The 27,891-nt window shown below is 42.8% G+C and overlaps 1 protein-coding gene and 1 long non-coding RNA gene across 2 annotated transcripts; one reads left to right on the top strand and one right to left on the bottom strand.

Moving 5' to 3' along the window:
- Positions 1-7: 7 nt before the first annotated feature.
- On the bottom strand, positions 8-27,836 carry LOC112248376 (E3 ubiquitin-protein ligase RNF34-like). The gene is made up of 8 exons (XM_024417338.2): positions 27,636-27,836; positions 21,175-21,393; positions 13,212-13,601; positions 10,304-10,366; positions 7,687-7,888; positions 7,510-7,539; positions 5,561-5,605; positions 8-1,026 (listed from the first exon to the last, which is right to left on the bottom strand). The coding sequence occupies exons 1-8, from the start codon at positions 27,639-27,641 to the stop codon at positions 839-841; spliced, it is 1,143 nt and encodes a 380-aa protein (XP_024273106.1). The 5' UTR covers positions 27,642-27,836; the 3' UTR covers positions 8-838.
- On the top strand, positions 18,112-19,553 carry LOC112248377. Its single transcript, XR_002953219.2, has 2 exons — positions 18,112-18,615; positions 18,740-19,553. It is a non-coding gene; the product is annotated as an uncharacterized LOC112248377 (long non-coding RNA).
- Positions 27,837-27,891: the final 55 nt, after the last annotated feature.

Raw genomic sequence — 27,891 nt, 5'->3', positions numbered from 1 at the left:
AGTGTTGATGTCTTCCCTATTATTCTACAATGGTACTAATATATATATATATATATATATATATATATATATAGACACACTTTATATTCCAGTGTCAGTTAAGTTGCAGCTCTCTTTGATTAGTTAGTTCTGTGTTAACTACAATCATTTATCAATTAAAAACAAACTATTCCTTCCACTTTCAAAAGAAAATGGAAAATATTAATGAAAGAAAATCCACAATTTTTAAGTTGGAAAAACATTTGAATGTATTTAGCACCTGTTTTTCTTTTCCATCTTAACACTCAGTGCTAAGACATGACAAAAGAGCAAATTACATTAGATATTGCTGTTTTGAATCCAAATAGACCTCTAATTTGCTCATCCCCCATCCTGTTGCACAGTACAGTATTTTCTTCAGAATTACTAAGATATGCAGTTATTTGAAGCAAATGCTACAGTTCATAGCAGGCAGATTCAAAAGTGATACGTCATGTTAGACAACAATGCACATGTGATTGAATAGCTCACATTCTTGATAGGAACAAGTCAAGGATGTGTTTAGTAATGGAATAATACGAGGGTAGACTGCTGCCCTTTTTTCCTTCAAATACTGATTAGTCAGACTAAATAATACAAGGTAAAAAGAGAACACTGCATTTTTAATAGTCACGTTTAAGTGTGCAAATAATGTAAGCGTTTCAGGGGATGAAAACATGAACACCCACAACAAGAAGTACTGGTGGTGAGAGCATGGAGGCAGTCTCCCAGTATGGACTGTGACGGAACAGATTTCTGTTTCTCTGGAGATGAATGTTTTGTTGAAGATGTTCTGAGACGGTGGTGATGGGTTCAGACATTAGGACTTGAAGACGTGCACAGCTCTCACAACGTACTGCCTGCAGATGGGACACTCGCTCATCCGCTTACCACACTTGGTGCAGGTGACCATGTGACCACACTCCAGAAGGACGCAGTCAATCGCAGCATCCATGCAGATCCTACACAGGCCGTTATCCAGGTTGGTCAGCTGGGCCTTCTCCCGATCTGGAGGAAGACAGAGGGGAGGAATCAGAAAAAAGTAAAAGAACAACATGACATACAGATGAGAGTGGAGGAGAGCAATGATGATGTCATGCCCCGAAGAGGTAGAAGAGCGTGACACTGCCTTGAAGAGAGATCCCAATATCTCCTCTCTCTCTCTTATCTAGGGTGCCTTATCATAGGAAGGTCATGGCTGGTACAAAGCAGAGGGCAAGCTCCATACAGGCTCCTGGAAATAGCAGCGCTGGATAAAAAGGCTTCCATACGAGGAGTTTCCAAGACAACGAGACCTCTTCCTCATCCTGACGGTGTATCAGTGGATGTTTGAATTCAGACATCATGCAGCTGGACATATTTAGCTTTATAGAAATACAGTGCCTTCAGAAAGTAAATTGAGACTTTGTGTCAATGCCCCATAATGTCAAAGCGGAATGTTAATAGATTTTTTATTTTTTTTATTAAAAATGAAAAGCTGAAATGCCTTCAGTCAGTAAGTATTCAACCCCTTTGTTGTGGAGAGCCTGAATAAGTTAAGGAATAAAGCATTTCCTAAGTCACATAAATTGTGCTGATTCACTGTGGGCAATAAGTGTTATAACATGATTTTTTAAATGACTACCTCATCTCTGTACCCCACACATACAATTATCTGTAAGGTCCCTCAGTCGAGCAGTGAATTTCAAACAAAGATTCAACCGCAAGGACCAGGGAGGTTTTCCAAAGCCTCGCAAAGAAGGGCACCTATTGGTAGATGGGTAAAAAAAAAAAGAAGCAGACATTGAATGTCCCTTTGAGCATGGTGAAGTTATTAATTACACTTTGGGTGGTGTATCAATACACCCAGTAACTACAAAGATACAGGCGTCCTTCCTAACTCAGTTACCACAGAGGAAGAATACCGCTCAGAGATTTCACCATGAGGCCAATGGTGACTTTAAAACAGTTACAGAGTTTAACGGCAGTGATAGGAGAAAACTCAAGATGTATCAACATTGTAGTTACTCCACAATACTAACCTAAATGATAGAGTGAAAAGAACAAAATACAAATATAACAAAACATGCATCCTGTTTGCAATAAGGCACTAAAGTAAAACTGCCAAAAATGTGGCAAAGAAATAAACTTCATGTCCTGAATACAAAGAATTATGTTTGGGGCAAATCCAACACATCACTGAGTACCACTTTTCATATTTTCAAGCATGGTGGTGACTGAATCATGTTATGGGTATGCTTATCATCGGCAAGGACGATGTCATTTACAAAATAGCGTCCAACACTCTACTCAGCCAACTGGATGCAGTCCATCACAGTTCCATCCGTTTTGTCACCAAAGCCCCATATACTACCCACCACTGCGACCTGTATGCTCTCGTCGGCTGGCCCTTGCTACATATTCGTCGCCAGACGAATATGGCTCCAGGTCATCTATAAGTCTTTGCTAGGTAAAACTCCTCCTTATCTCAGCTCACTGGTCACCATAACAACACCCACCCATAGCACGCGCTCCAGCAGGTATATCTCACTGGTCATCCCCAAAGCTAACACCTCTTTGGCCGCCTTTCCTTCAAGTTCTCTGCTGCCAATGACTGGATCGAATTGCACAAATCACTGAAGTTGGAGACTTCTATCTCCCTCACTAACTTTAAGCAACAGTTATCTGAGCAGCTTACCGATCACTGCAGCTGTACATAGCCCATCCGGAAATAGCCCAATCCAACTACCTACCTCATCGCCATATTGTTTTTATTTACTTTTTTGCTCTTTTGCACACCAGTATTTCTACTTGCACATCAATCACTCCCAGTGTTAATTAGCTTATTTGTAATTACTTCGCCACTATGGGCTATTTATTACCTTACCTCCTTACTCCATTTGCACACACTGTATATACATTTTTCTATTGTGTCATTGACTGTACTTTTGTTTATCCCATGTGTAACTCTGTGTTGTTGTTTTTTGTCGCACTGCTTTGCTTTATCTTGGCCAGGTCGCAGTTGTAAATGAGAACTTGTTCTCAACTGGCCTACCTGGTTAAATAAAGGTGAAATAAAAAAAGTAAAGAAAAGGTACAGGATGGCAACAACTGCCCGAGTTACACCAGGAACGCACAATCCCTCCATCAGTGCTCAGACTGTCCGCAATAGGCTGAGAGAGGATGGACTGAGGGCTTGTAGACCTGTTGTAAGGCAAGTCCTCACCAGACATCACCAGCAACAACGTCGCCTATGGGCACAAACCCACCGTCACAGGACCAGACAGGACTGGCAAAAAGTGCTCTTCTCTGACGAGTCGCGGTTTTGTCTCACCAAGGGGTGATGGTCGGATTTGCGTTTATCATCGAAGGAATGAGCGTTACACCAAGGCCTGTACTCTGGAGCGGGATCGGAGGTGGAGGGTTTGGAGGTGGAGGGTCCATCATGGTCTGGGGCGGTGTGTCACAGCATCATCGGACTGAGATTGTTGTCATTGCAGGGAATCTCAATGCTGTGCGTTACAGGGAAGACATCCTCCTCTCTCATGTGGTACCCTTCCTGCAGGCTCATCTTGACATGACCCTCCAGCATGACAATGCTACCAGCTATACTGCTCGTTCTGTGCGTGATTCCCTGCAAGACAGGAATGCCAGTGTTCTGCCATGGCCAGCAAAGAGCCCGGATCTCAATCCCATTGAGCACGCCTGGGACCTGTTGGATCGGAGGGTGAGGGCTAGGGCCATTCCCCCCAGAAATGTCCTTGAATTTGCAGGTGCCTTGGTGGAAGAGTGGGGTAACATCTCACAGCAAGAACTGGCAAATCTGTTACAGTCCATGAGGAGATGCACTGCAGTACTTAATGCAGCTGGTGGCCACACCAGATATTAACTGTTACTTTTTATTTTGACCCCCCTTTGTTCAGGGACACATGATTCCATTTCTGTTAGTCACATGTCTATGGAACTTGTTCAGTTTATGTATCAGTTGATGAATCTTGTTATGTTCATACAAATATTTACACGTTAAGTTTGTGGAAAATAAACGCAGTTGAGAGTGAGAGGACGTTTCTTTTTTTGCTGAGTTTACATGTTATGCAATCATTGCACCCACACTGGTCGTGCAAGCCAACGAGCGTCTGGGTTGCCAAGCGCTAAAATAGAAGTCAGTTCTATTTGTGACGCTGAACACGGTGCAAGTCCTGCCTCTCACATCTCCTCGTTGGTTTATAGAAGCAGATCCCCATGTGCCCTCTCCTCATTGGTTATACCCAAGTGGGTGATTAAAAGATGAACTGAGGTTGGTTGGTCGTGGTAATACTATGAGATTAGATGCCAATCGCCATATAAAGTCCAAAGAAGAAAAAGCCTGGAAGGAGAGATGACTAGAAATGATTTAGGTTGACCGTTTTATGTGTAGATTAACTGTTGGAGTAGAGGACCTTGTGCATTTCAGATAAAATATTTGCGCACGATGGCACGCGCGCGTCCAGTTTGGGTACAGTGTAAGGGGATGTCAGATTCAGCGCATACAGCCACAAAGTCCTGAATCAATTCTCACCTTGAATCTGCTGATGTGCTTGCACAAGTAATAGGTCGTTTGAAGAGGCATGCTCTGGCTAACACAGTGCTTTTCCTTGTTCTTGTTCACATGAGCTTTACACTTTAAGTGGTCATCACACATATTTTTACAGGTCCAATCAATACTATGTTGACAGAATTTGCAAAACAGCTTATCACCTGACTCATAATAGTCCTTTGGGCATTGCTCTGCTCTGAATTTAGGGGTTAGGGTCAAATCTTTCCATTTTTTTTGACGACTTGGACGTCTTAGACGACCTCTTTGAAATGTTTCTCAAAATGACAGCCAAGTTGTGAGGTGACGTAAGGGTCTCACGCACGACTGACCACCCTCTCAAAACACCCCAATCGAAAATGGAATTATTTGTCTAGGCCTACTCACCTGTACTTTTACAATTATTCAATAATTTAGGTCACTACAATAATTAGGCCTACTTTATTTTATTTTTTAAATACATTTCAGGCAAATTATGGACAATTCTGCAATATTTCACATTTTACAGTTGATTCCATTTTTAATACCAAATTCAGTGATTCCATCCGTCTTTTCCACATCATGGAAATCATAGGGCCCTAATACTTTCTGAAGGCACTGTATGTGTGTGAAGTTATTAAATACTATCTTGGGCTTTCCAAGAGGTAATACACTTAAGGATTGCACTTGGGTGACCGGTTCTTATACACCAATGGAAAGGGGCAAAGATGGCGTCCAATAGCTAAACATGCTCAGAATGCATGGAGGTACCCTTGGAATGGATGAGATACAAAAACACCATGATTGATGTGCAGCAGGAGTAGTAGTGGTGGTGGTGGAACCAGATACAGTAAGTAAGGTGAAACTCCTGCATGCATCACTAACGGCTGTATATGAGGATGGATGCCTGTGTTACATGCATGCGGAGGGGCCGGGCCATGAGATGGTAAGAGTGACCAGGTCAACAGTTGGAGTGACCAAGGGAACACTTGCCTTTTTCAGATACCTTACCTTCAATCCCTCCAATGCAGATGGGAGGAAGGGGCAAGGCCACCACTTGAAAGGAAGGAGTAAAGCAACTGTCAATAAATACTGATTCTGATTTTTTTTTAAAAACACTACAGAAATCAACTCTGAAGGAACTCTGAAGGTACAATATTAAAGGCAGCTACAGTAATGAACATACAGTGACTTGCGAAAGTATTCGGCCCCCTTGAACTTTGCGACCTTTTGCCACATTTCAGGCTTCAAACATAAAGATATAAAACTGTATTTTTTTGTGAAGAATCAACAACAAGTGGGACACAATCATGAAGTGGAACGACATTTATTGGATATTTCAAACTTTTTTAACAACTCAAAAACTGAAAAATTGGGCGTGCAAAATTATTCAGCCCCTTTACTTTCAGTGCAGCAAACTCTCTCCAGAAGTTCAGTGAGGATCTCTGAATGATCCAATGTTGACCTAAATGACTAATGATGATAAATACAATCCACCTGTGTGTAATCAAGTCTCCGTATAAATGCACCTGCACTGTGATAGTCTCAGAGGTCCGTTAAAAGCGCAGAGAGCATCATGAAGAACAAGGAACACACCAGGCAGGTCCGAGATACTGTTGTGAAGAAGTTTAAAGCCGGATTTGGATACAAAAAGATTTCCCAAGCTTTAAACATCCCAAGGAGCACTGTGCAAGTGATAATATTGAAATGGAAGGAGTATCAGACCACTGCAAATCTACCAAGACCTGGCCGTCCCTCTAAACTTTCAGCTCATACAAGGAGAAGACTGATCAGAGATGCAGCCAAGAGGCCAATGATCACTCTGGATGAACTGCAGAGATCTACAGCTGAGGTGGGAGACTCTGTCCATAGGACAACAATCAGTCGTATATTGCACAAATCTGGCCTTTATGAAAGAGTGGCAAGAAGAAAGCCATTTCTTAAAGATATCCATAAAAAGTGTAGTTTAAAGTTTGCCACAAGCCACCTGGGAGACACACCAAACATGTGGAAGAAGGTGCTCTGGTCAGATGAAACCAAAATTGAACTTTTTGGCAACAATGCAAAACGTTATGTTTGGCGTAAAAGCAACACAGCTCATCACCCTGAACACAACATCCCCACTGTCAAACATGGTGGTGGCAGCATCATGGTTTGGGCCTGCTTTTCTTCAGCAGGGACAGGGAAGATGGTTAAAATTGATGGGAAGATGGATGGAGCCAAATACAGGACCATTCTGGAAGAAAACCTGATGGAGTCTGCAAAAGACCTGAGACTGGGCCGGAGATTTGTCTTCCAACAAGACAATGATCCAAAACATAAAGCAAAATCTACAATGGAATGGTTCAAAAATAAACATATCCAGGTGTTAGAATGGCCAAGTCAAAGTCCAGACCTGAATCCAATCGAGAATCTGTGGAAAGAACTGAAAACTGCTGTTCACAAATGCTCTCCATCCAACCTCACTGAGCTCGAGCTGTTTTGCAAGGAGGAATGGGAAAACATTTCAGTCTCTCGATGTGCAAAACTGATAGAGACATACCCCAAGCGACTTACAGCTGTAATCGCAGCAAAAGGTGGCGCTACAAAGTATTAACTTAAGGGGGCTGAATAATTTTGCACGCCCAATTTTTCAGGTTTTGATTTGTTAAAAAAGTTTGAAATATCCAATAAATGTCGTTCCACTTCATGATTGTGTCCCACTTGTTGTTGATTCTTCACAAAAAAATACAGTTTTATATCTTTATGTTTGAAGCCTGAAATGTGGCAAAAGGTCGCAAAGTTCAAGGGGGCCGAATACTTTCGCAAGGCACTGTACTGTACGTCCTGAGCTAGAATATCACTGACGAGACAGAGACTGAAGGGTTACATGTTAAGTAGCTGTACTTTCCATTCCTATTCCAAACTTTACATATCATCATGTACCATCACAAAAGACAGACAGAGCAGTGATTTCTTACCTGAAGTTACAGCTGTGTTTACGTTTTCCACTAGAAGAAAGTAAGAAAAAACATTTAGGTACTCAAGCTAATAAAACTATCGTACACCATTTTAATTGGCAAACATGGCGTGGTAATGACCATAGGAGTTGATGGGACAGCTCAAACAGATCTGGGACCAGGCTCACTGCTACTCACATGACTTCCTGTTCTCCTCTGTCTCTCTGTACAAGCGGCTGACGCGCTCTACCAGCTCCCACTTCTCGCAGCAGCCTGAATAGTTTACAAAATTCCTGGCCAGGATCTCCTTCAGTTGTCTGACGGACAGACCATCGATGTCCCTCAGGCAAGAGATGTCTGAGAGAGAGGCCCGTGCTCGCTGCCACGTCTGAGGGATCACCTACAGGATGAGAGAGGGGAGCCATTAGCCATTACATACAGTTGAAGTCGGAAGTTTACATACACCTTAGCCAAATACATTTAAACTCAGTTTTTCACAATTCCAGACATTTATTCCAAGTAAACATTCCCTGTCTTAGGTCAGTTAGGATCACCACTTCATTTTAAGAATGTAACATGTCAGAATAATAGCAGAGAGAATGATTTATTTCAGCTTTTATTTATTTCATCACATTCCCCAGTGGGTCAGAAGTTTACATACACTCAATATGTATTTGGTAGCATTGCCTTTAAATTGTTTTTCACCCAACAATAAGTTGGGTGAATACTGGCCGATTCCTCCTGACAGAACTGGTGTAACTGAGTCAGGTTTGTAGGTCTACACATTTTCTAAAGGATTGAGGTCAGGGCTTTGTGATGGCCACTCCAATACCTTGACTTTGTTGTCCTTAAGCCATTTTGCCACAACTTTGGAAGTATGCTTGGGGTCATTGTCCATTTGGAAGACACATTTGCGACCAAGCCTTAACTTCCTGACTGATGTCTTGAGATGTTGCTTCAAAATATCCACATAATATTCCTTCCTCATGTCGCCATCTATTTTGTGAAGTGCACCAGTCCCTCCTGCAGCAAAGCACCCAAACAACATGATGCTGCCACCCCCGTGCTTCATGGGTTGGGATGGTGTTCTTCAGCTTGCAAGCATCCCCCTTTTTCCTCCTAACATAACGATGGTCATTATGGCCAAACAGTTCTATTTTTGTTTCTTTAGAACCGAAGACATTTCTCCAAAAAGTATGATCTTTTTCCCCATGTGCAGTTGCAAACCGTAGTCTGGCTTTTTTATGGCGGTTTTGAAGCAGTGGCTTCTTCCATGCTAAGTGGCCTTTCAGGTTATGTCGCTTTAGGACTCGGATATAGATACTTTTGTACCCATTTCCTCCAGCATCTTCACAAGGTCCGTTGCTGTTGTTCTGGGATTGATTTGCACTTTTCGCACCAAAGTACTGTAATGATCCTGGGTTTATAAGCGTGGATATCGACTCTGCCGCTCGAGCATGCCTTTGGGGCACAGTCGATAGCGCGCTGGACTTCAGGCTAGAAGGTTGAGGGTTCGAGACCTGCTCCCTGCCTGTTTCACCTCATTGGTGTCAGAAGTGGGATCGGACCTTGCATCCACGACAGTGATTGTGCATGGCCTGTGAGCGTGTTCCTGTAAGACGTAGAGCCGCAAGCTAGCGCGAGGACGCGCTCTTTGAAAGGAGGGAGTAGTGTAACGACCCTGGGTTTAAAAGCGCGGATATCGACTCTGCCGCTCGAGCATGCTTTTGGGGCACAGTCGATATTGCTCGGGACTTCGGGCTAGAAGGTTGAGGGTACGAGACCTGCTCCCTGCCTGTTTCATTACAGTACACTCATCTCTAGGAGACAGAACGTGTCTCCTTCCTGAGCGGTATGACGGCTACGTGGTCCCATGGTGTTTATACTTGCGTACTATTGTTTATACAAATGAACTTGGTAACGTTTGTCACGTCCTGACCTTAGTTCCTTTTTTATGTCTCTATTTTAGTTTGGTCAGGGCGTGAGTTGGGGTGGGCATTCTATGTTTTTGTTCTATGTTTTGTATTTCTGGTTTTGGCCTGGTATGATTCCCAATCAGAGGCAGCTGTCAATTGTTGTCTATGATTGAGAACCATACTTAGGCAGCCTGTTTTCCCACTATGGATTGTGGGTAGTTATTTTCTGTTTAGTGTGTTTTGCACCTGACCGAGCTGTTTCGGTTGTTCCTTGTTGTATTTTGTGTTCAGTTCATTAAAATAATGATGAACACTTACCAAGCTGCATCTTGGTCCTCACCTTCTTCCACCAATGGTCGTTACAACTTTAGGCATTTGGAAATTGCTCCCAAGGATGAACTATACTTATGGAGTTCTACAACAAAAAAAATCTGAGGTCTTGGCTGATTTATTTTGATTTTTCCATGATGTCAAGCAAAGAGGCACTGAATTTGAAGGTAGGCTTTGAAATACATCCACAGGTACACCGCCAATTGACTTAAATCAGAAACTTCTAAAGCCATGACATCATTTTCTGGAATTTCCAAGCTGTTTAAAGGCACAGTCAACTTAGTGTATGTAAACTTCTGAGCCACTGGAATTGTGATACAAATGAATTATAAGTGAAATAATCTGTCCTAATAATTAATTCCTAACCAACTTGCCAAAACTATACTTTGTGAACAAACAATGTGTGGAGTGGTTGAAAATGAGTTTTAATGACACCAACCTAAGTGTATGTAAACTTCCGACTTCAACTGTACATGACACATACTGCATTGGAGAGAAAGTTGCACCCCTCTGAATAAGCTCCAGATGCTGTGAGAGGTAGAGCCTACTGGGTGATGTTTATTATTTACCTCTGGTGTGTGTTCACTGGGTTCCAGGTTCAGGGTGGAGAGAGATGTAGCGTCTCCTATATCCTATACAGCCAACACAAAAACACATGACTCAGACGGAAACCTCCACAGAGAACTATAAATACTTACTGTACAGTCCAGGCAGGGATTAGGATTAGTCACCCGCTGCTTAGTCCATAGATACCTCGGGGACTACTATGTTTACCTTCCATTCATAGTAAAGCTTCTACTGCTGTCTGCACCAGCTGAGCTTTTTGTTTACAGGAATAGAAAAACAGGACAGGGCTACTTCCTACATATTTGAGAGTGGAGGCTAGGGGAGAGTCCAAGAGGAGACCTCATCTCTCTATGGGTGTGGGGGGGGGAGACACTCTAGGCCCAAACTGTTACAGACCTATATTCATCCTGCCCTGCCTTTCTAAAGTCTTTGAAAGCCAGGTGAACAAACAGATCACCAACCATTTCGAATCCCACCATACCTTCTCCACTATGCAATCTGGATTCCAAGTTCCTAAACGATATCATAACCGCCATCGAAAAAAGACCGTACTGTGCAGCCGTCTTCATCGACCTGGCCAAGGCTTTCGACTCTGTCAATCACCATATTCTTATCTGCAGACTCAACAGCCTTGGTTTCTCTAATGACTGCCTCGCCTGGTTCACTAACTACTTCTCAGATAGAGTCCAGACCTCTGGCCATCTCTATGAGGGTGCCACAGTGTTCAATTCTCAGGCCGACTCTCTTCTCTGTATATATCAATGATGTCGCTCTTGCTGTGGGTGATTCTTTGATCCACCGCTACGCCGACGACACCATTCTGTATACTTCTGGCCCTTCTTTGGACACTGTGTTAACAAACCTCCAAACGAGCTTCAATGCCATACATCACTGGTTCCGTGGCCTCCAACTGGTCTTAAATGCTAGTAAAACGAAATGCACACTCTTCAACCGATCGCTACCCGCCCGCCCGTCCAGCATCACTACTCTGGACGGTTCTGACTTATGTGGACAACTATAAATACCTAGGTGTCTGGCTAGACTGTAAACTCTCCTTCCAGACTTATATTAAGCATCTCCAATCCAAAATGAGTATCTAGAATCGGCTTCCTATTTCGCAACAAAGCCTCCTTCACTCACGCTGCCAAAAATACCATTGGAACTCGGACTACCCTACTGATCCTTGACTTTGGCGATGTCATTTTCAAAATAGCCTCCAACACTCTACTCAGCAAACTGGATGCAGTCTATCATAGTGCCATCCGTTTTGTCACCAAAGCCCCATATATTACCCACCACTGCGAACAGTATGCTCTTGTTCGCTGGTCCTCGCTACATATTCGTCGCCAAACCCACTGGCTCCAGGTCATCTATAAGTCTTTGCTAGGTAAAGCCCCGCCTTATCTCAGCTCACTGGTCTCCATAGCAACACCCACGTGTAGCAGGCGCTCCAGCAGGTATGTTTCACTGGTCATCCCCAAAGCCAACATTTGGCCTCCTTTCCTTCCAGTTCTCTGCTGCCAATGACTGGAACGAATTGCAAAAATCACTGAAGTTGGAGACTTTTATCTCCCTCACTAACTTTAAGCGTCAGCTGTCAGAGCAGCTTACCGATCGCTGCAGCTGTACATAGCCCATCTGTAAATAGCCCATCCAATCAACTACCTACCTCATCCCCATATTTGTTTTTCTGCTCTTTTGCACGCCAGTACTTCTACTTGCACATCCTCATCTGCACATCTATCCATCCAGTGTTCATTTCTAAATTGTAATGACTTCACCACTATGGCCTATTTATTGCCTTACCTCCTTACTTCATTTGCACACACTGTATACAGATTTTTCTATTGTGTTATTGACTGTACGTTTGTTTATCCCATGTGTAACTGTTTTTTTTTTTGTCACACAGCTTTGCTTTATCTTGGCCAGGTCGCAGTTGTAAATGAGAACTTGTTCTCAATTGGCCTACCTGGTTTAAAAAATAATAATAAAATAAAATCTCTCTATTGGGGGCGGGGAGAGTCCAACAGGAAGCCTCATCTCTCTATGGAGGGGAAGAGTCCAACAGGAAGCCTCATCTCTTATGGAGGGGGAGAGTCCAACAGGAGGCCTCATCTCTCTATGGAGGGGAAGAGTCCAACAGGAGGCCTCATCTTTCTAAGAGTCCAACGATGAAGACGATGGGTCTATTAAATCAACAGAATTGACCAAATCACTCCCATCAATTTTAGTCACCAGGGGTTGACAGTCTGATAAGGACAAGCAAAATAAATGCTTTCTAAAGCTGACATAAGTAGAAACGAACTGTGAAGCTCCATATTTCAGACGTCTTGAATGTACTTTCACACACAGAACATCCACAGTCAGTGTTCACCTGCTCTTTGCTAGTCTGAGTACCAGACATTCTGGATTAATCCATAAGAATCACAACCCTGAAATGTATACCTCAGTCAGAGTTTGAGAAGTCAATGAGAAAAGTGAGTTGTTAGTTGTTAATTTTCTTGAAATCTAAAGGCACAATTCAATTCGAGACAATTTCTTAAGTAGTTTAACATGTTTTTTACTCAAACCTCTTGAACGTGTCAAACTGACCCGTTCTCATTTTTAAAAAAAACAACTATATATTGAAGGAATGCCTTTGATTTGAAGGCCTGCACATGCGTAGTTCGGCGTGAGACAACCGTTAGACCCGATTACGTGTGTCTGTACATAAGCTTTGAAAGCGGACGTCGCCAAGACATCGCCTACAAGTGTGATCAGGATTTCTATTGGAGAAGCAGTTTCTGCCTATCTTCATACTGTACTGTCTTTGCCTCAGTCACTTCCAGAGCAGACCTAATACTTTTTACACATTATCTGCATGACGTACCTGGTTGGTAGTTGGAGAGGGTGTAGAAGAAGTATGTGTACCTGGTTGGTAGTCCCTGAGCTGTCGCTCCTGCTGAGCGCTTCCCCCTGAGAGGCGGAGAGAGTAGACAGCTCGGAGGCGGAGCGTGTGGTGGAAGGGGGCGGGGTGTAGAGGGAGCGGGAGTTGAAGCTAGCCATGTCGGGGTCCCCCTCCCTTTCGGTCCCCTGGTGACACAGCACCAGTTCCACCAGGTCCTCCTTCTCCCTGCATGTGTCTGTGGGGACGTTGCGTAGCAGCAGGTACTGCCGCAGGTCTCTGACCCTCAGCCGCATCAGCTGTGGTCTCTGGAAGGCTGTCCCCTTCAGCAGGTGACATGTGGCACATATACGCAAGTTCTCCTGAAGCATGGAGCACAGCGTGCAGAAGCTCTTCTTACAGTCGCAGCAGATATACTGGGGGAGAGAGTGATAGAGAGCATGTAGGCATTAACCAAGTAGAAGATACAGAAGAAGTGACATTGACAGTAATGTAGGCTCCAGGGCACACTGTGCCTTAATAGGATCTGCAAAGCCTGCCCAATATTCAGCATTTAGAATGCATCTCCATTAATAAAACATTAGTGTGGAAGAAAGATTCAAAATGATTAAATCTCAGATAAGCAATCACCTCCCTCATCTGGCTCTATATACAGTACCTTGAACGGTCGTTTGTTCTTAACAAAGCTACACTCATGTTTAATATTCAATAGAACCTTCACCGGCTGTAGTGGACAGATGAGAGGAATGTGGGATATTGGAGCTCAAACAAGGCATGAGGAAGCAGAATATCAATGTCTTGATACTGTTACTGTATTTTTCAATCTTGTGCATCTGTTCCACTCCCTCTCTAGACAGTCGGACAGGAGGCAGGCAGTTCATTTCTTTCATGTCACAAACATCAAACAGTAACAACATGCAAGCCTCTGGATTAGACGCTGTATTGGCATGGTGACTCAGGGCATCAGAGGGACCAAACCAGACAAGTAATGGAATTCAACCCTGCAATATGGAGAGGATCTCTCCCTCTGTCATAACAACAGAACAACCCCCCCTCCCCCCCTCCCAAATCACAGACAGGTGTGTCTCACCAGTGGGAGGGGACCCCCACACATTTTATTACATTCTGGCTAGAAATTTGATGAGGCACAGTCTCACACTCATTACCTGCCAATTCTTACTTTTTAATTTTACATTTTGTTCTAACAAACTTTATCAAACCATAGCATTAGGGTGTCTCATCAACAAAACCCCAGACTGATCTACAGTGCATGGATGGATGTTCTCAAGATGTTCTAGCCGTGTCTGAATCCTGGTATGGAAGCCCACCAAAAGTTCTGAAATGTTCATCCCTAACTACATTTTCAGACAAGATAGAATGGCCAAAGGGGGCGGTGTTGCAATCTACTGCAAAGAGAGCCTGCAGAGTTCTGTCCTACTATCCAGGTCTGTAACCAAACAATTTGAACTTCTACTTTTAAAAATCCACCTCTCTAAAAACAAGTCTCTCACCGTTGCCGCCTGCTAAAAACCACCCTCTGCCCCCAGCTGTGCTCTGGACACCATACGTGAACTGATTGCCCCCCATCTATCTTCAGAGCTCGTGCTGCTAGGCGACCTAAACTGGAACATGCTTAACACCCCAGCCATCCTACAATCTAAGCTTGATGCCATCAATCTCACACAAATTATCAATGAACCTACCAGGTACCACCCCAAAGCCGTAAACACGGGCACCCTCATAGATATCATCCTAACCAACTTGCCCTCTAAATACACCTCTGCTGTTGTCAACCAAGATCTCAGCAATCATTGCCTGCATCCGTAATGGGTGCAGGCAAATCCAGATAGCTGATGTTCTGAAAGAGCTGCAAAACTTGGACCCCTACAAATCAGCCGGGCCAGACAATCTGGACCCTCTCTTTCTAAAATTATCTGACAATTGTTGCATCACTGCCTCATTGCCTGCATCCGTAATGGGTCAGCGGTCAAACGACCTCCACTCATCACTGTCAAACGCTCCCTGAAACACTTCTGCGAGCAGGCCTTTCTAATCGACCAGGCCGGGGTATCCTGGAAGGATATTGATCTCATCCCGTCAGTAGAGGATGCCTGTTTGTTTTTTTTAAATGCCTTCCTCACCATCTTAAATAAGCATGCCCCATTCAAGAAATGTAGAACCAGGAACAGATATAGCCCTTGGTTCTCTCCAGACCTTACTGCCCTTAACCAACACAAAAACATCCTATGGCGTTCTGCATTAGCATCGAACAGCCCCCGTGATATGCAACTTTTCAGGGAAGCTAGAAACCAATATACACAGGCAGTTAGAAAAGCCAAGGCTAGCTTTTTCAAGCAGAAATTTGCTTCCTGCAACACAAACTCCAAAAAGTTATGGGACACTGTAAAGTCCATGGAGAATAAGAACACCTCCTCCCAGCTGCCCACTGCACTGAAGATAGGAAACACTGTCACCACCGATAAATCCACTATAATTGAGAATTTGAGAAGTATTTTTCTACGGCTGGCCATGCTTTCCACCTGGCTACTCCTACCCCGGTCAACAGCACTGCACCCCCCCACAGCAACTCGCCCAAGCCTTCCCCATTTCTCCTTCTCCCAAATCCAGTCAGCTGATGTTCTGAAAGAGCTGCAAAATCTGGACCTCTACAAATCAGCCGGGCTAGACAATCTGGACCCATTTCTTTCTAAAATTATCTGCCAGAATTGTTGCCACCCCTCTTTCGTGTCGTCTGAGATTCCCAAAGATTGGAAAGCAGCTGCGGTCACCCCTCTCTTCAAAGGGGGGGGGACACTCTTGGCCCAAACTGCTACAGACTTATATCTATCCTACCCTAACTTTCTAAGGTCTTTGAAAGCCAAGTCAACAAACAGATTACCGACCATTTCAAATCCCACCATACCTTCTCCGCTATGCAATCTGGTTTCAGAGCTGGTCATGGGTGCACCTCAGCCACGCTCAAGGTCCTAAACGATATCTTAACCGCCATCGATAAGAAACAATACTGTGCAGCCGTATTCATTGACCTGGCCAAGGCTTTCGACTCTGTCAATCACCACATCCTCATCGGCAGACTCGACGGCCTTGGTTTCTCAAATGATTGCCTCGCCAGGTTCACCAACTACTCCTCAGAGTTCAGTGTGTCAAATCGGAGGGTCTGTTGTCCGGGCCTCTGGCAATCTCTATGGGGGTGCCACAGGGTTCAATTCTTGGACCGACTCTCTTCTCTGTATACATCAATGATGTCGCTCTTGCTGCTGGTGAGTCTCTGATCCACCTCTACGCAGACGATACCATTCTATATACTTTGGCCCTTCTTTGGACACTGTGTTAACAACCCTCCAAGCGAGCTTCAATGCCATACGACTCTCCTTCCGTGGCCTCCAATTGCTCTTAAATACAAGTAAAACTAAACGCATGCTCTTCAACCGAACGCTGCCTGCACCTGCCCACCTGTCCAACATCACTACTCTGGACGGCTCTGACTTAGAATATGTGGACAACTACAAATACCTAGGTGTCTGGCTAGACTGTAAACTCTCGTTCCAGACTCATATCAAACATCTCCAATCCAAAGTTAAATCTAGAATTGGCTTCCTATTTCGCAACAAAGCCTCCTTCACAAAGCCTCCTTCACTCTTCATACTGCCAAACATACCCTTGTAAAACTGACCATCCTACCAATCCTCGACTTCGACGATGTCATTTACAAAATAGCCTCTAATACCCTACTCAATAAATTGGATGCAGTCTATCACAGTGCCATCCGTTTTGTCACCAAAGCCCTATATACTACCCACCACTGCGACCTGTACGCTCTCGTTGGCTGGCCCTCGCTTCATACTCGTCTCCAAACCCACTGGCTCCAGGTCATCTACAAGACCCTGCTAGGAAAGTCCCCCCTTATCTCAGCTTGCTGGTCACCATAGCAGCACCCACCTGTAGCATGCGCTCCAGCAGGTATATCTCTCTGGTCACCCCCAAATCCAATTCTTCATTTGGCCAACTCTCCTTCCAGTTCTCGTCTGCCAATGACTGGAACTAACTACAAAAATCTCTGAAACTGGAAACACTTATCTCCCTCACTAGCTTTAAGCACCAGCTGTCAGAGCAGCTCACAGATTACTGCACCTGTACATAGCCCGTCTATAATTTAGCCAAACAACTACCTCTTTCTCTACTGTATTTATTTTGCTTCTTTGCACCCCATTATTTCTATCTCTACTTTGCACATTCTTCCACTGCAAATCAAACATTCCAGTGTTTTACTTGCTATATTGTATTTACTTCGCCACCATGGCCTTTTTTGCCTTTACCTCCCTTATCTCACCTCACTTGCTCACATTGTATATAGACTTATGTTTCTACTGTATTATTGACTGTGTTTTGTTTTACTCCATGTGTAACTCTGTGTTGTTGTATGTGTCAAACTGCTTTGCTTTATCTTGGCCAGGTCGCAATTGTAAATGAGAACTTGTTCTCAACTTGCCTACCTGGTTAAATAAAGGTGAAATAAATCAAGTGCATTCGAAAAGTATTCAGACCCATTGACTTTATCCACATTTTTTTACTTTACGGCCCAATTCTAAAATGGATTTAAATATTTGTTTCCCTCATTGTAAGAATATTTCCAAGATAAATACAGGTCAATAGAGTACTAAAGGTCAAGAGGAATAAAAGTCAATAGAGTACTAACGATCCATGGAAATAGTTTTTTTTCCGTAATAGGAGATTAATGATTAATGGGTCAGAGACATGGGAGGAATTTCAGTCTGGGACTCATAGCTACATGGCAAGTTCTCATTGGTCCAAATTGTTTATATATTGAACCTGAAATAGGATACTTGGCTAGGGCTGGGTTATAAAACTACATCCTGTCCCTTTGTTCTGAGGAGAGAATCACAGTACAGAATCACAGTTTAAGTATTGTGGAGAGGGGTGTGATGAAGGCAGGCTGGGCAGTTACTACAATGGACAATGTGATAATGACAGGCACGTTAGATTTGAGAAAAGCAGACGTTCACTTTATGAGTGACACAATGCTTAACTATTGCATACTACTCTCTAATGCAGTAGGGGAAGCAGACAGACAAGTAAAATAGGCGTGGGGAATAACTCCCGAGGGGGGACATGACGTAGTGCCAGGACAGTGGGTGATGGTAAAAAAACATGTTAGACATTCTAGCCAAAATGAGAAGGTCCTTATCAAGTTTTGCTCATAACGAGGTCAGCAGTAAAAATCCAGGGAACATCGCGATGGATACATCATTACAAGGTTGTCCATTTTGATGACACGGGGGATTGATTAGCAACCAGGGGCGAATCTCGGGTGAAGAAGCATAGTAAGATGATCAGAACCTGATAATCTTCTATGTTGTACACAGCAATCGTCATATTATGGATATCTAGGTGAAACGTCCAACTTTTTCCTGTAAATTGGGACATATTTAGTTAGGGAAATCTGTGAAATATCAATTTCTCTTGAAACCAGGACATGTTAGTTATTTTCACTTTTTTGTTTCCTTCTTTACAGGTTATAAGAATATATTGTCTGAAGCTGCAGTAATATCCCTTGACCCAAGGACTGTACCTGAAATGACACAAGATCACCGGTGAAGTGTTCATTAGAGAAGTCCTTATCAACCAGCGGAATGGAAGAATAATTCCTCACTACCGGCAGACTGTCAGAACATAATCTCTAATAGTTCTCCATTTGGGACTGATACCAGTGTGGAAGAGCTGGTCACTTTTAAATGACTTGGTGAATGATTACCTTGTCTACAAGAAAATAATATTAAATCGTCCTATTGGGAATCATTTTTTGTGTGAGTTTCCTCCTAATACAGGATGTGGTAGGAATCGTAAGGGACATCATCATTACACCTGTTTAATACTTATTTTATATAACTTTGTTTGAAATCAATTTCTTATTGTAAAAAGTAAAATAAGTCAAATATGCCCTTTGTGTTTTATAGAAATGCAATGTGTTTAATGTAAATTATTTTATGTTTAATGCTAATGTTTTTTTTATTCATGTTTTCTAAAAATACATTTTAAGTATATATATATATATTTTTTAATGGTCTAGCGTGGAGTGTAAGAAGATTTCCAAGTTCTCATTGGTCCAAATTGTTTATACATTGAACCTGAAATAGGATACTTGGCCCAGTTTTATTGCAAGGAATTCTAATTGGTCAGCCACAGGCTAGGGCTGGGTTATAAAACTACATCCTGTGCCTTTGTTCTGAAGAGAGAATCACAGGAGAAAATCACTGAGGACAGGGGAGAAAGAACATCTACCTCCCCGCATGATTTGTCCTATTTGAATAAATATTTTCCTCCCCCGATTTGCGTTGGGGTCTGTGTTATTGAAGAGTAACATCAACTGCTAACATCATCAATCTACACACAACACCCCATGATGACAAAGCAAAAACAGGTTTTTAGACATTTTTGCAAATGTATTAAAAATAAATTACAGCCGCGAGTCTTCTTGGGTATGACGCTACAAGCTTGGCACACCTGTACTTAGGGAGTTTCTCCCATTCTACTCTTCAGATCCTCTCAAGCTCTGACAGGTTGGATGGGGAGCATCGCTGGACAGCTAATTTCAGGTCTCTCCAGAGATGTTAGATTGGGTTCAAGTCCGGGCTCTGGCTGGGCCACTCAAGGACATTCAGAGACTTGTCCCAAAGCCACTCCTGTGTTGTATTGGCTGTGTGCTTAGGGTTATTGTCCTGTTGGAGTTGAACCTTCACCCCAGTCTGAGGTCCTGAGCGCTCTGGAACAGGTTGTCATCAAGGATCTCTATGTACTTTTCTCCATTCATCTTTCCCTCGATCCTGACTAGTCTCCCATTCCCTGAAAAACATCCCCACAGCATGATGCTGCCACCACCATGCTTCACCATAGAGATTGTGTAAGGTTTCTTCAAGAAGTGACACATGGCATTTAGCCCAAAGAGTTCAATCTTGGTTTCATCAGTCTTTAGGTGCCTTTTGGCAAACTTCAAGCGGGCTGTCATGTGCCTTTTACTGAGGAGTGGCTTCCGTCTGGCCACTCTACCATAAAGGCCTGATTGGTGGAGTGCTGCAGAGATGGTTGTCCTTCTGAAAGGTTCTCCCATCTCCAGAAAGGAACTCTGGAGCTCTGTCAGAGTGACCATAGGGTTCTTGGTCACCTCCTGGTGGCTAGCTCTAGGAAGAATCTTGGTGGTTCCAAATTTCTTCCATTTAAGAATGATAGAGGCCACTGTGTTCTTGGGGACCTTCAATACTGAAGAAATGTTTTGGTACCGTTCCCCAGATCTGTGCAAAAAATACATTTTAGAATAAGGCTGTAATGTAACAAAATGTGGAAAAAGTCAAGGGGTCTGAATACTTTCCGAATGCACTGTAAATCTACACTAAATACATAGCCTAAGTCATTGTCTATTTTTAGCCCACTTAATTAAAACATGTGGTTTTCACAAAATACCTATGGTGGTGGAGTGTAGCAATTACAACTGATGTGCCCCAGGCCTGTAGTAAGTGCAGTCTCATGAAGTAAATGGCTGCTTTTGGCGTCTCTTATCTTGGCTCTCTGCAAGAACAGTTAATGTATTAGGACGTAACTAATCAATACTGGCCCTCACTTTACAACATGTACTGTAGTAGAGTGTGTCTGTTTGAGGATGAGTGGCAAAATAAACATGATGGCTACTCAAAAGCCTACTCAAATAAAATCTCAAATAATATTGGTGTATTGAATGTAATAGTCTCTCAGTCCATACCAATTCATAAATTATTCCTTGGATCAAAAACCCTATCAGGTTCCTTCTTGATCACCCCAAGCCTATCAAACAACCCCTAACCATCACCCCAAAGCCCATCAAACAACCCCTAACCATCTGGGACTGGCCTACAAACATATAGGACATTCACAGTCAGTCTACTAGCTACCCCAATAGTCCCCAAACCAAACACCTACCTTCCTCCTGAAGACCGAGAATGCCTGGCCACAGGCCTTACATACAAGGCTGGGGCTCCCTGAGGTTGTGGGCGGGTATGTGGAGTATCCTGCGCTGGGGGCAAACCGGAAGGGTCCAGCACTGGCTCCGAACCCGGGCTGCTGGCCTCTCACTGCCCCTGTGCCCATGACTTCATTCAGCAGACCACAGCATGAAGCCCACATGGACGAGGCCCCTGCCTGGAGAACACAAAACACAGACAGCAGTTTTCAGACTGCAGAGCTCCACAGATGTGTGAAGGGGTCTCCCCTTCCTCTCCTTTAGCTGAGACCTATCTGTGCAACACCACACAGCCTATAGTCGTTTTCACAGTGATACCTACAAACGGATTGGCTAGGTTCTGCAATGTATTGCAACGGTTACTGCAAGCCTGATAACATTTCCTAAAAATAGAGTGGTCATGGAAACACCGACTATTATACTATTATGCAGCCACATGAGAAACATCACGTTGTTATGGCTGAGGAAATTAAAAGCATAAGTTGAGAATGGCACAACAGAATAGACATGCCCAGGGATCGCATGCAGACAAGCCCTAATAGACCTACATCTAGCACATCCTATCATTCTTTCCCTAAATTGGATACTTTGTCTGCAGGGGAAAATTTGTGAGAAAGCAAAGGCATGTAGTGGAGAAATTATTAATGTATCAGATAAACTAACCTCGATGAGTGGCTGCAAATTCTAACTCCATATCTGTTCCCTGGAAATATAACACGAGAGAATGCATTCCCTGTATTACCATGGGAAGATAATTCCACATACTCAATTTCAGTTCAGCTCCTATCTCTATCAATGTTTCCGAACTAGGCTCTATCAAATGGCCATTGCATATTATAATGGTCTCTGTTACATGAACAATAGTACAGTCTTGGCCAAAAGTTTTGAGAATGACACAAATGTTAATTTTCACAAAGTCTGCTGCCTCAGTTTGTATGATGGCAATTTGCATATACTCCAGAATGTTATGAAGAGTGAAGAGATGAATTGCAATTATTTGCAAAGTCCCTCTTTGCCATGTCAATGAACTGAATCTCCCAAAAACATTTCCGCTGCATTTCAGCCCTGCCACAAAAGGACCAGCTGATATCATGTCAGTGATTCTCTCGTTTACATGTGTGAGTGTTGACAAGGACAAGGCTGGAGATCACTCTGTCATGCTAATTGAGTTTGAATAACAGACTGGAAGCTTCAAAAGGAGGGTGGTGCTTAGGATCATTGTTCTTCCTCTGTTAATCATGGTTATCTGCAAGGAAACATGTGCCGTCATCATTGCTTTGCACAAAAAGGGCTTCACAGGCAAGGATATTGCTGCCTGTAAGATTGCACCTAAATCAACCATTTATTGGATCATCAAGAACTTCAAGGAGAGCGGTTCAATTGTTGTGAAGAAGGCTTCAGGGCGCCCAAGAATGTCCAGCAAGCGCCAGGACTGTCTTCTAAAGTTGATTCAGCTGCGGGATCCGGGCAGCACCAGTACAGAGCTTGCTCAGGAATGGCAGCAGGCAGGTGTGAGTGCATCTGCACGCACAGTGAGGCGAAGACTTTTGGAGGATGGCCTGGTGTCAAGAAGGGCTGCAAAGAAGCCACTTCTCTCCAGGAAAAACATCAGGGACAGACTGATATTCTGCAAAAGGTACAGGGATTGGACTGCTGAGGACTGGGGTAAAGTCATTTTCTCTGATGAATCCCCTTTCCGATTGTTTGGGGCATCCAGAAAAAAGCTTGTCCGGAGAAGACAAGGTGAGCGCTACCATCAGTCCTGTGTCATGCCAACAGTAAAGCATCCTGAGACCATTCATGTGTGGGGTTGCTTCTCAGCAAAGGGAGTGGGCTCACTCACAATTTTGAAAGAACACAACCATGAATAAAGAATGGTACCAACACATCCTCCGAGAGCAACTTCTCCCAACCATCCAGGAACAGTTTGGTGACGAACAATGCCTTTTCCAGCATGATGGAGCACCTTGCCATAAGGCAAAAGTGATAACTAAGTGGCTCGGGGAACAAAACATCGATATTTTGGGTCCATGGCCAGGAAACTGACCTTAATCAGACCTTAATCCCATTGAGAACTTGTGGTCAATCCTCAAGAGGCGGGTGGACAAACAAAAACCCACAAATTCTGACAAACTCCAAGCATTGATTATGCAAGAATGGGCTGTCATCAGTCAGGATGTGGCCCAGAAGTTAATTGACAGCATGCCAGGGCGGATTGCAGAGGTCTTGAATGAGAAGGGTCAACACTGCAAATATTGACTCTTTGTATCAACTTCATGTCATTGTCAACAAAGGCCTTTGAAACTTATGAAATGCTTGTAATTATACTTCAGTATTCCCTAGTAACATCTGACAAAAATATCTAAAGACACTGAAGCAGCAAACTTTGTGAAAATATATATTTGTGCCATTCTCAAAACTTTTCGCTACAACTGTACTATGCGGTAGTAAAACAATTACAATCAATAAAAAATTTAAAAAAGGAATATGACCAAAAGTGGACACCTGCTCTCATTCCAAAATCATGGGCATTAATATGGAGTTGGTCCCATTTGCTGCTATAATAGCCTCCACTCTTCTGGGAAGGCTTTCCACTAGATGTTGGAATATTGCTGCGGAGACTTGCCTCCATTCAGCCACAAGAGCATTAGTGAGGTCAGGCACTGATGTTGGGCAATTAGGCCTGGCTCGCAGTCAGCGTTCCAATTCATCCCAAAGGTGTCCAATGGGGTTGAGGTCAGTGCTTTGTGCAAGCCAGTCAAGTTCTTCCACACCGATTTCAACAAACCATTTCTCTATGGACCTCGCTTTGTGCACGGGAGCATTGTCATGCTGAAACAGGAAAGGGCCTTCCCAAACTGTTGCCACAAAGTTGGAAGCATAGAATCGTCTAGAATGTCATTGTATGCAGTAGCTTTAAGATTTCCCTTCACTGAAACTAAGAGGCCTAGCCCGAAACATGAAAAACAGCCCCAGATCATTATTGCTCCTCCACCAAACTTTACAGTTGGCACTATGCTTTGGGGCAGGTAGCGTTCTTCTGGCAACCGCCAAACCCAGATTCGTCCGTCAAACTGCCAGATGGTGAAGCGTGATTCATCACGCCAGAGAATGCGCATCCACTGCCCCAGAGTCCAATGGCGGCAAGCTTTACACCACAGCAGCCGACGCTTGGCATTGTGCATGGAGATCTTAGGCTTGTGTGCGGCTGCTCTGTCATGGAAATCCATTTCATGAAGCTCCCGACGAACAGTTATTGTGCTGACGTTGCTTCCAGAGGCAGTTTGGAACTCGGTAGTGAGTGTTGCAACTGAGGACCGAAGATTTTTACACGCTACAAGCTTCAGCACTCGGCGGTCCCATTCTGTGAGCTTGTGTTGCCTACCACCTCACGTTTGAGCCGTTGTTGCTCATAGACATTTCTACTTCACAACAGCACATACAGTTGTCCGAGGCAGCTCTAGCAGGGCAGAATTTTTACAAACTGACTTGTTGGAAAGGTGGCATCCTATGACAGTGCCAAGCTGAAAGTTACAGAGCTCTTCAGTAAGGCCATTCTACTGCCAATATTTGTCTATGGAGATTGCATGGCTGTGTGCTTGATTGTATACACCTGTCAGCAATGGGTGTGGCTGAAATAACCAAACCCACTAATTTGATTTTGTATATATTAGTGTAGTTACTCAGGCAACAGGTCAATTGCTATATTATGATTGTTCTAATAACTTTGCATTTTCTGTTCTCAAGTTGTTAGTCTAAATGGGAGTCTGTATTAACTTATTTTTTAATGGATGTGTTGCCAGGGTGTTTCTCTTGAAGATGCAGTTTCTCCTGGTACATTGACCTGTATCTGCATTGAGTCCCCTGCTGATCTAGTTCTACCAATAATCATTCATTCATATCAGCAAACTGCCTCAGTTGTCTCTCAGTTTAAGATTGTATTATGATGAAATTAAATACAGTACTTGTTCAATAATCTTTACTAATACATATTGATTGAAGAGAGACAGTACAACAATTACAAAATTGCATTAGGTGGGCAACAATGTGATGATTGTTTTTGAACATTATAACTCCCGCTATAAACTTGGCTAAACATAATTTGATAGATGCACACACACACACACGTTCATGTTTTTAAATGTATGTTTTTTTTCATCATGTGTCGGACCCCAGTAAGACTAGCTGTCGCCATTGGCGTCAGCTAATGGGGATCCTAATAAATCAAGTCAAAATTATGCCCAATGAATGAACTTCATGATTTCTACAGATGTGCAACCAAACAGCCTAAAGACAATGGTAACATACATTAAACAAATAGAATCATTCATTGACAGGAAGCGTGCTTCCTAGGAGGGAGGATTTGAACTATGCTATAAATATCCATTCAAATCACAAATATCAGTCACAAGCAAGGAAAGATTTCAATCAATCTGCTGTGCTTTCACAAAGCTGGCTACAACTAGCAGTAGGTACAGATGCAAAACATCAAGCTACACTTGGTCTTGGGGGCAATCTTCAATAGTACTGATATTGCAAATTAAAGCTGGTTAATGAGAATTCCCTAGATGAGTAGATAGTGTAATCTAGCTAGCTCTTACAGTTAGAAAATAAAATCTAGCTAATAGTAGCTAGCTAACCTTATTTTGGCATCATTGTAACTTAGCTAGCTACAGTGCCTTCTGAAAGTACTCATACCCCTTGACTTATTCCACATTTTGTTGTGTTGCAGCTTGAATTCAATTTTTTTTTTTTTATTTTATTTATTTATCTCACCCATCCTCACACAATACCCATTATTGACAAAGTGAAGGAAAAAAGTATATGTTTTTGCAAATGTATTGAAAATGAAATACAGAAATATTTCATTAATATAAGTATTCACACCTCTGAGTCAATACTTTATAGAAACACCTTTGGCAGCGATTACAGCTGAGAGTCTTTCTGGGTATGTCTCTAAGAGCTTTCCACATCTGGATTGTGCAACACTTGACCATTATTCTTTTCAAAATTCTTTCATCTCTGTTAAATTTGTTGTTGATTATTGCTATAGAACTATTTTCATGTTTGTCATAGATTTTCAAGTAGATATAAATAAAAACTGTTAACTAGGCCACTCAGAAACATTCAATGTCATCATGGTAAGCAAATCTCATTATGGTAAGTAATATCTGGCCTTGTGTTTAGGTTATTGTCCTGCTGAAAGGTGCATTTGTCTCCCAGTGTCTGTTAGAAAGGAGATTGAACCAAGTTTTCATCTGGGATTTTGCCTGTGCTTAGCTCTACTCTACTTTCTTTTTATCCCAAAACTCCCTAGTCCTTGCCGATGACAAGCATACCCATAACATGATGCAGTCACCATGTGGTACTCAGTGATGTGTTGGATTTGCCACAAACATAACACTTTGTATTCAGGACATAAAGTATATTTATTTGCCACATTTGTGCCTTATTGCAAACAGGATGCATGTTTTGGAATATTTGTATTTTGTACAGGCTTCCTTCTTTTCACTCTGTCATTTAGGTTAGTATTCTGGAGTAACTGCAATGTTGTTGATACATCCTCAGTTTTCTCCTATCACAGCCATTAAACTCTGTTTTAAATTCACCATTGGGCTCATTGTGAAACCCTGAGCCGGAAATTGAGTTAGGAAGGACGCCTGTATATGTGTAGTGACTGGGTGTATTAATATGCCATCTAAAGTGCAAATAATAACTTCAACATACTCAAAGGAATAGGTGCCCTACTTTGCGAGGCTTTGGAAAACGTCCCTGGTCTTTGTGGTTGAATCTGTGTTTGAAATTCACTGCTCGACTGAGGGACCTTTTACAGATAACTGTATGTGTAGGGTACAGAGATGAGGTAGTCATTCAAAAACCATGCTGAACACTATTATTGCACACAGAGTGAGTTCATGCAACTTATTATGTGACTTGTTTAACCTATGTTCACTCCTTAACTTATTTATGCTTGCCATAACAAATAGTTTGAATACTTACTGACTCAAGACATTTCAGCTTGTAATTTTTGATTAAAAATAATTGAAAAACATAATTCCACTTCGACATTATTGGGTGTTGTGTGTTGGCCAGTGACACAAATTTAAATTTAATACATTTTAAATTCAGGCTGTAACATAAAATGTGTAAAAAGGACAAGTGATGTGATACTTTATTTAGGCACTGTACATACTGACAGTACAGTAGCTGGCAATAACGCTGCATTAGCTAGCCAAGAGCTAGAGATGATTGAGCTCAGATCATTCAACATAGCTAGCTAGCTATATCTATCTGGGTAGATAGCTAGAGCTAGCTAGCTAGCTAACACATTTGCTGACAGTCAATTAGCTTGGCAGCAATCACCTATTGATTATTGAGGAAAGTATAATTTAAACTACAAATAATTGTGAAATAATTGTACCTTCATAGCAACTCCGAGTTGTGGAATGTGTGGCAATAAATGGATAGTCTGACCATTGCAAAAACTCAGGAATCCTCACATGTACATCTTCCTTCTTTCCACCAGCATTTAGAGCATTAAACTAGACAGCGAGAGTAATTTGATGGACATAAATTCCACCAATTGAATCGAAGTCTCGTGCAGCAGTATCCATAATGTCCAATCACAATTTTAAGGGCGTTAACTTTACTGCTACTGTTCACTGCTATCCACCATT

The sequence above is a fragment of the Oncorhynchus tshawytscha genome, linkage group LG04 (genome assembly GCF_018296145.1).
Source record: "Oncorhynchus tshawytscha isolate Ot180627B linkage group LG04, Otsh_v2.0, whole genome shotgun sequence".
Taxonomy (NCBI): Eukaryota; Metazoa; Chordata; class Actinopteri; order Salmoniformes; family Salmonidae; genus Oncorhynchus; species Oncorhynchus tshawytscha.
Note: the sequence above shows the minus strand (reverse complement) of the source record. Positions and strands in the feature narration are given on the sequence as shown.

What these genes read in the sequence shown, in the direction of transcription:
- LOC112248376 (XM_024417338.2), bottom strand. An exon ending in GCTCAGGGACTACCAACCAG is followed by an intron (nt 10,367 to 13,211) that starts GTACACATACTT and finishes TTGGCTGTATAG; the next exon opens with GATATAGGAGACGCTACATC. An exon ending in AGAGGAGAACAGGAAGTCAT is followed by an intron (nt 7,540 to 7,686) that starts GTGAGTAGCAGT and finishes ACTTTCTTCTAG; the next exon opens with TGGAAAACGTAAACACAGCT.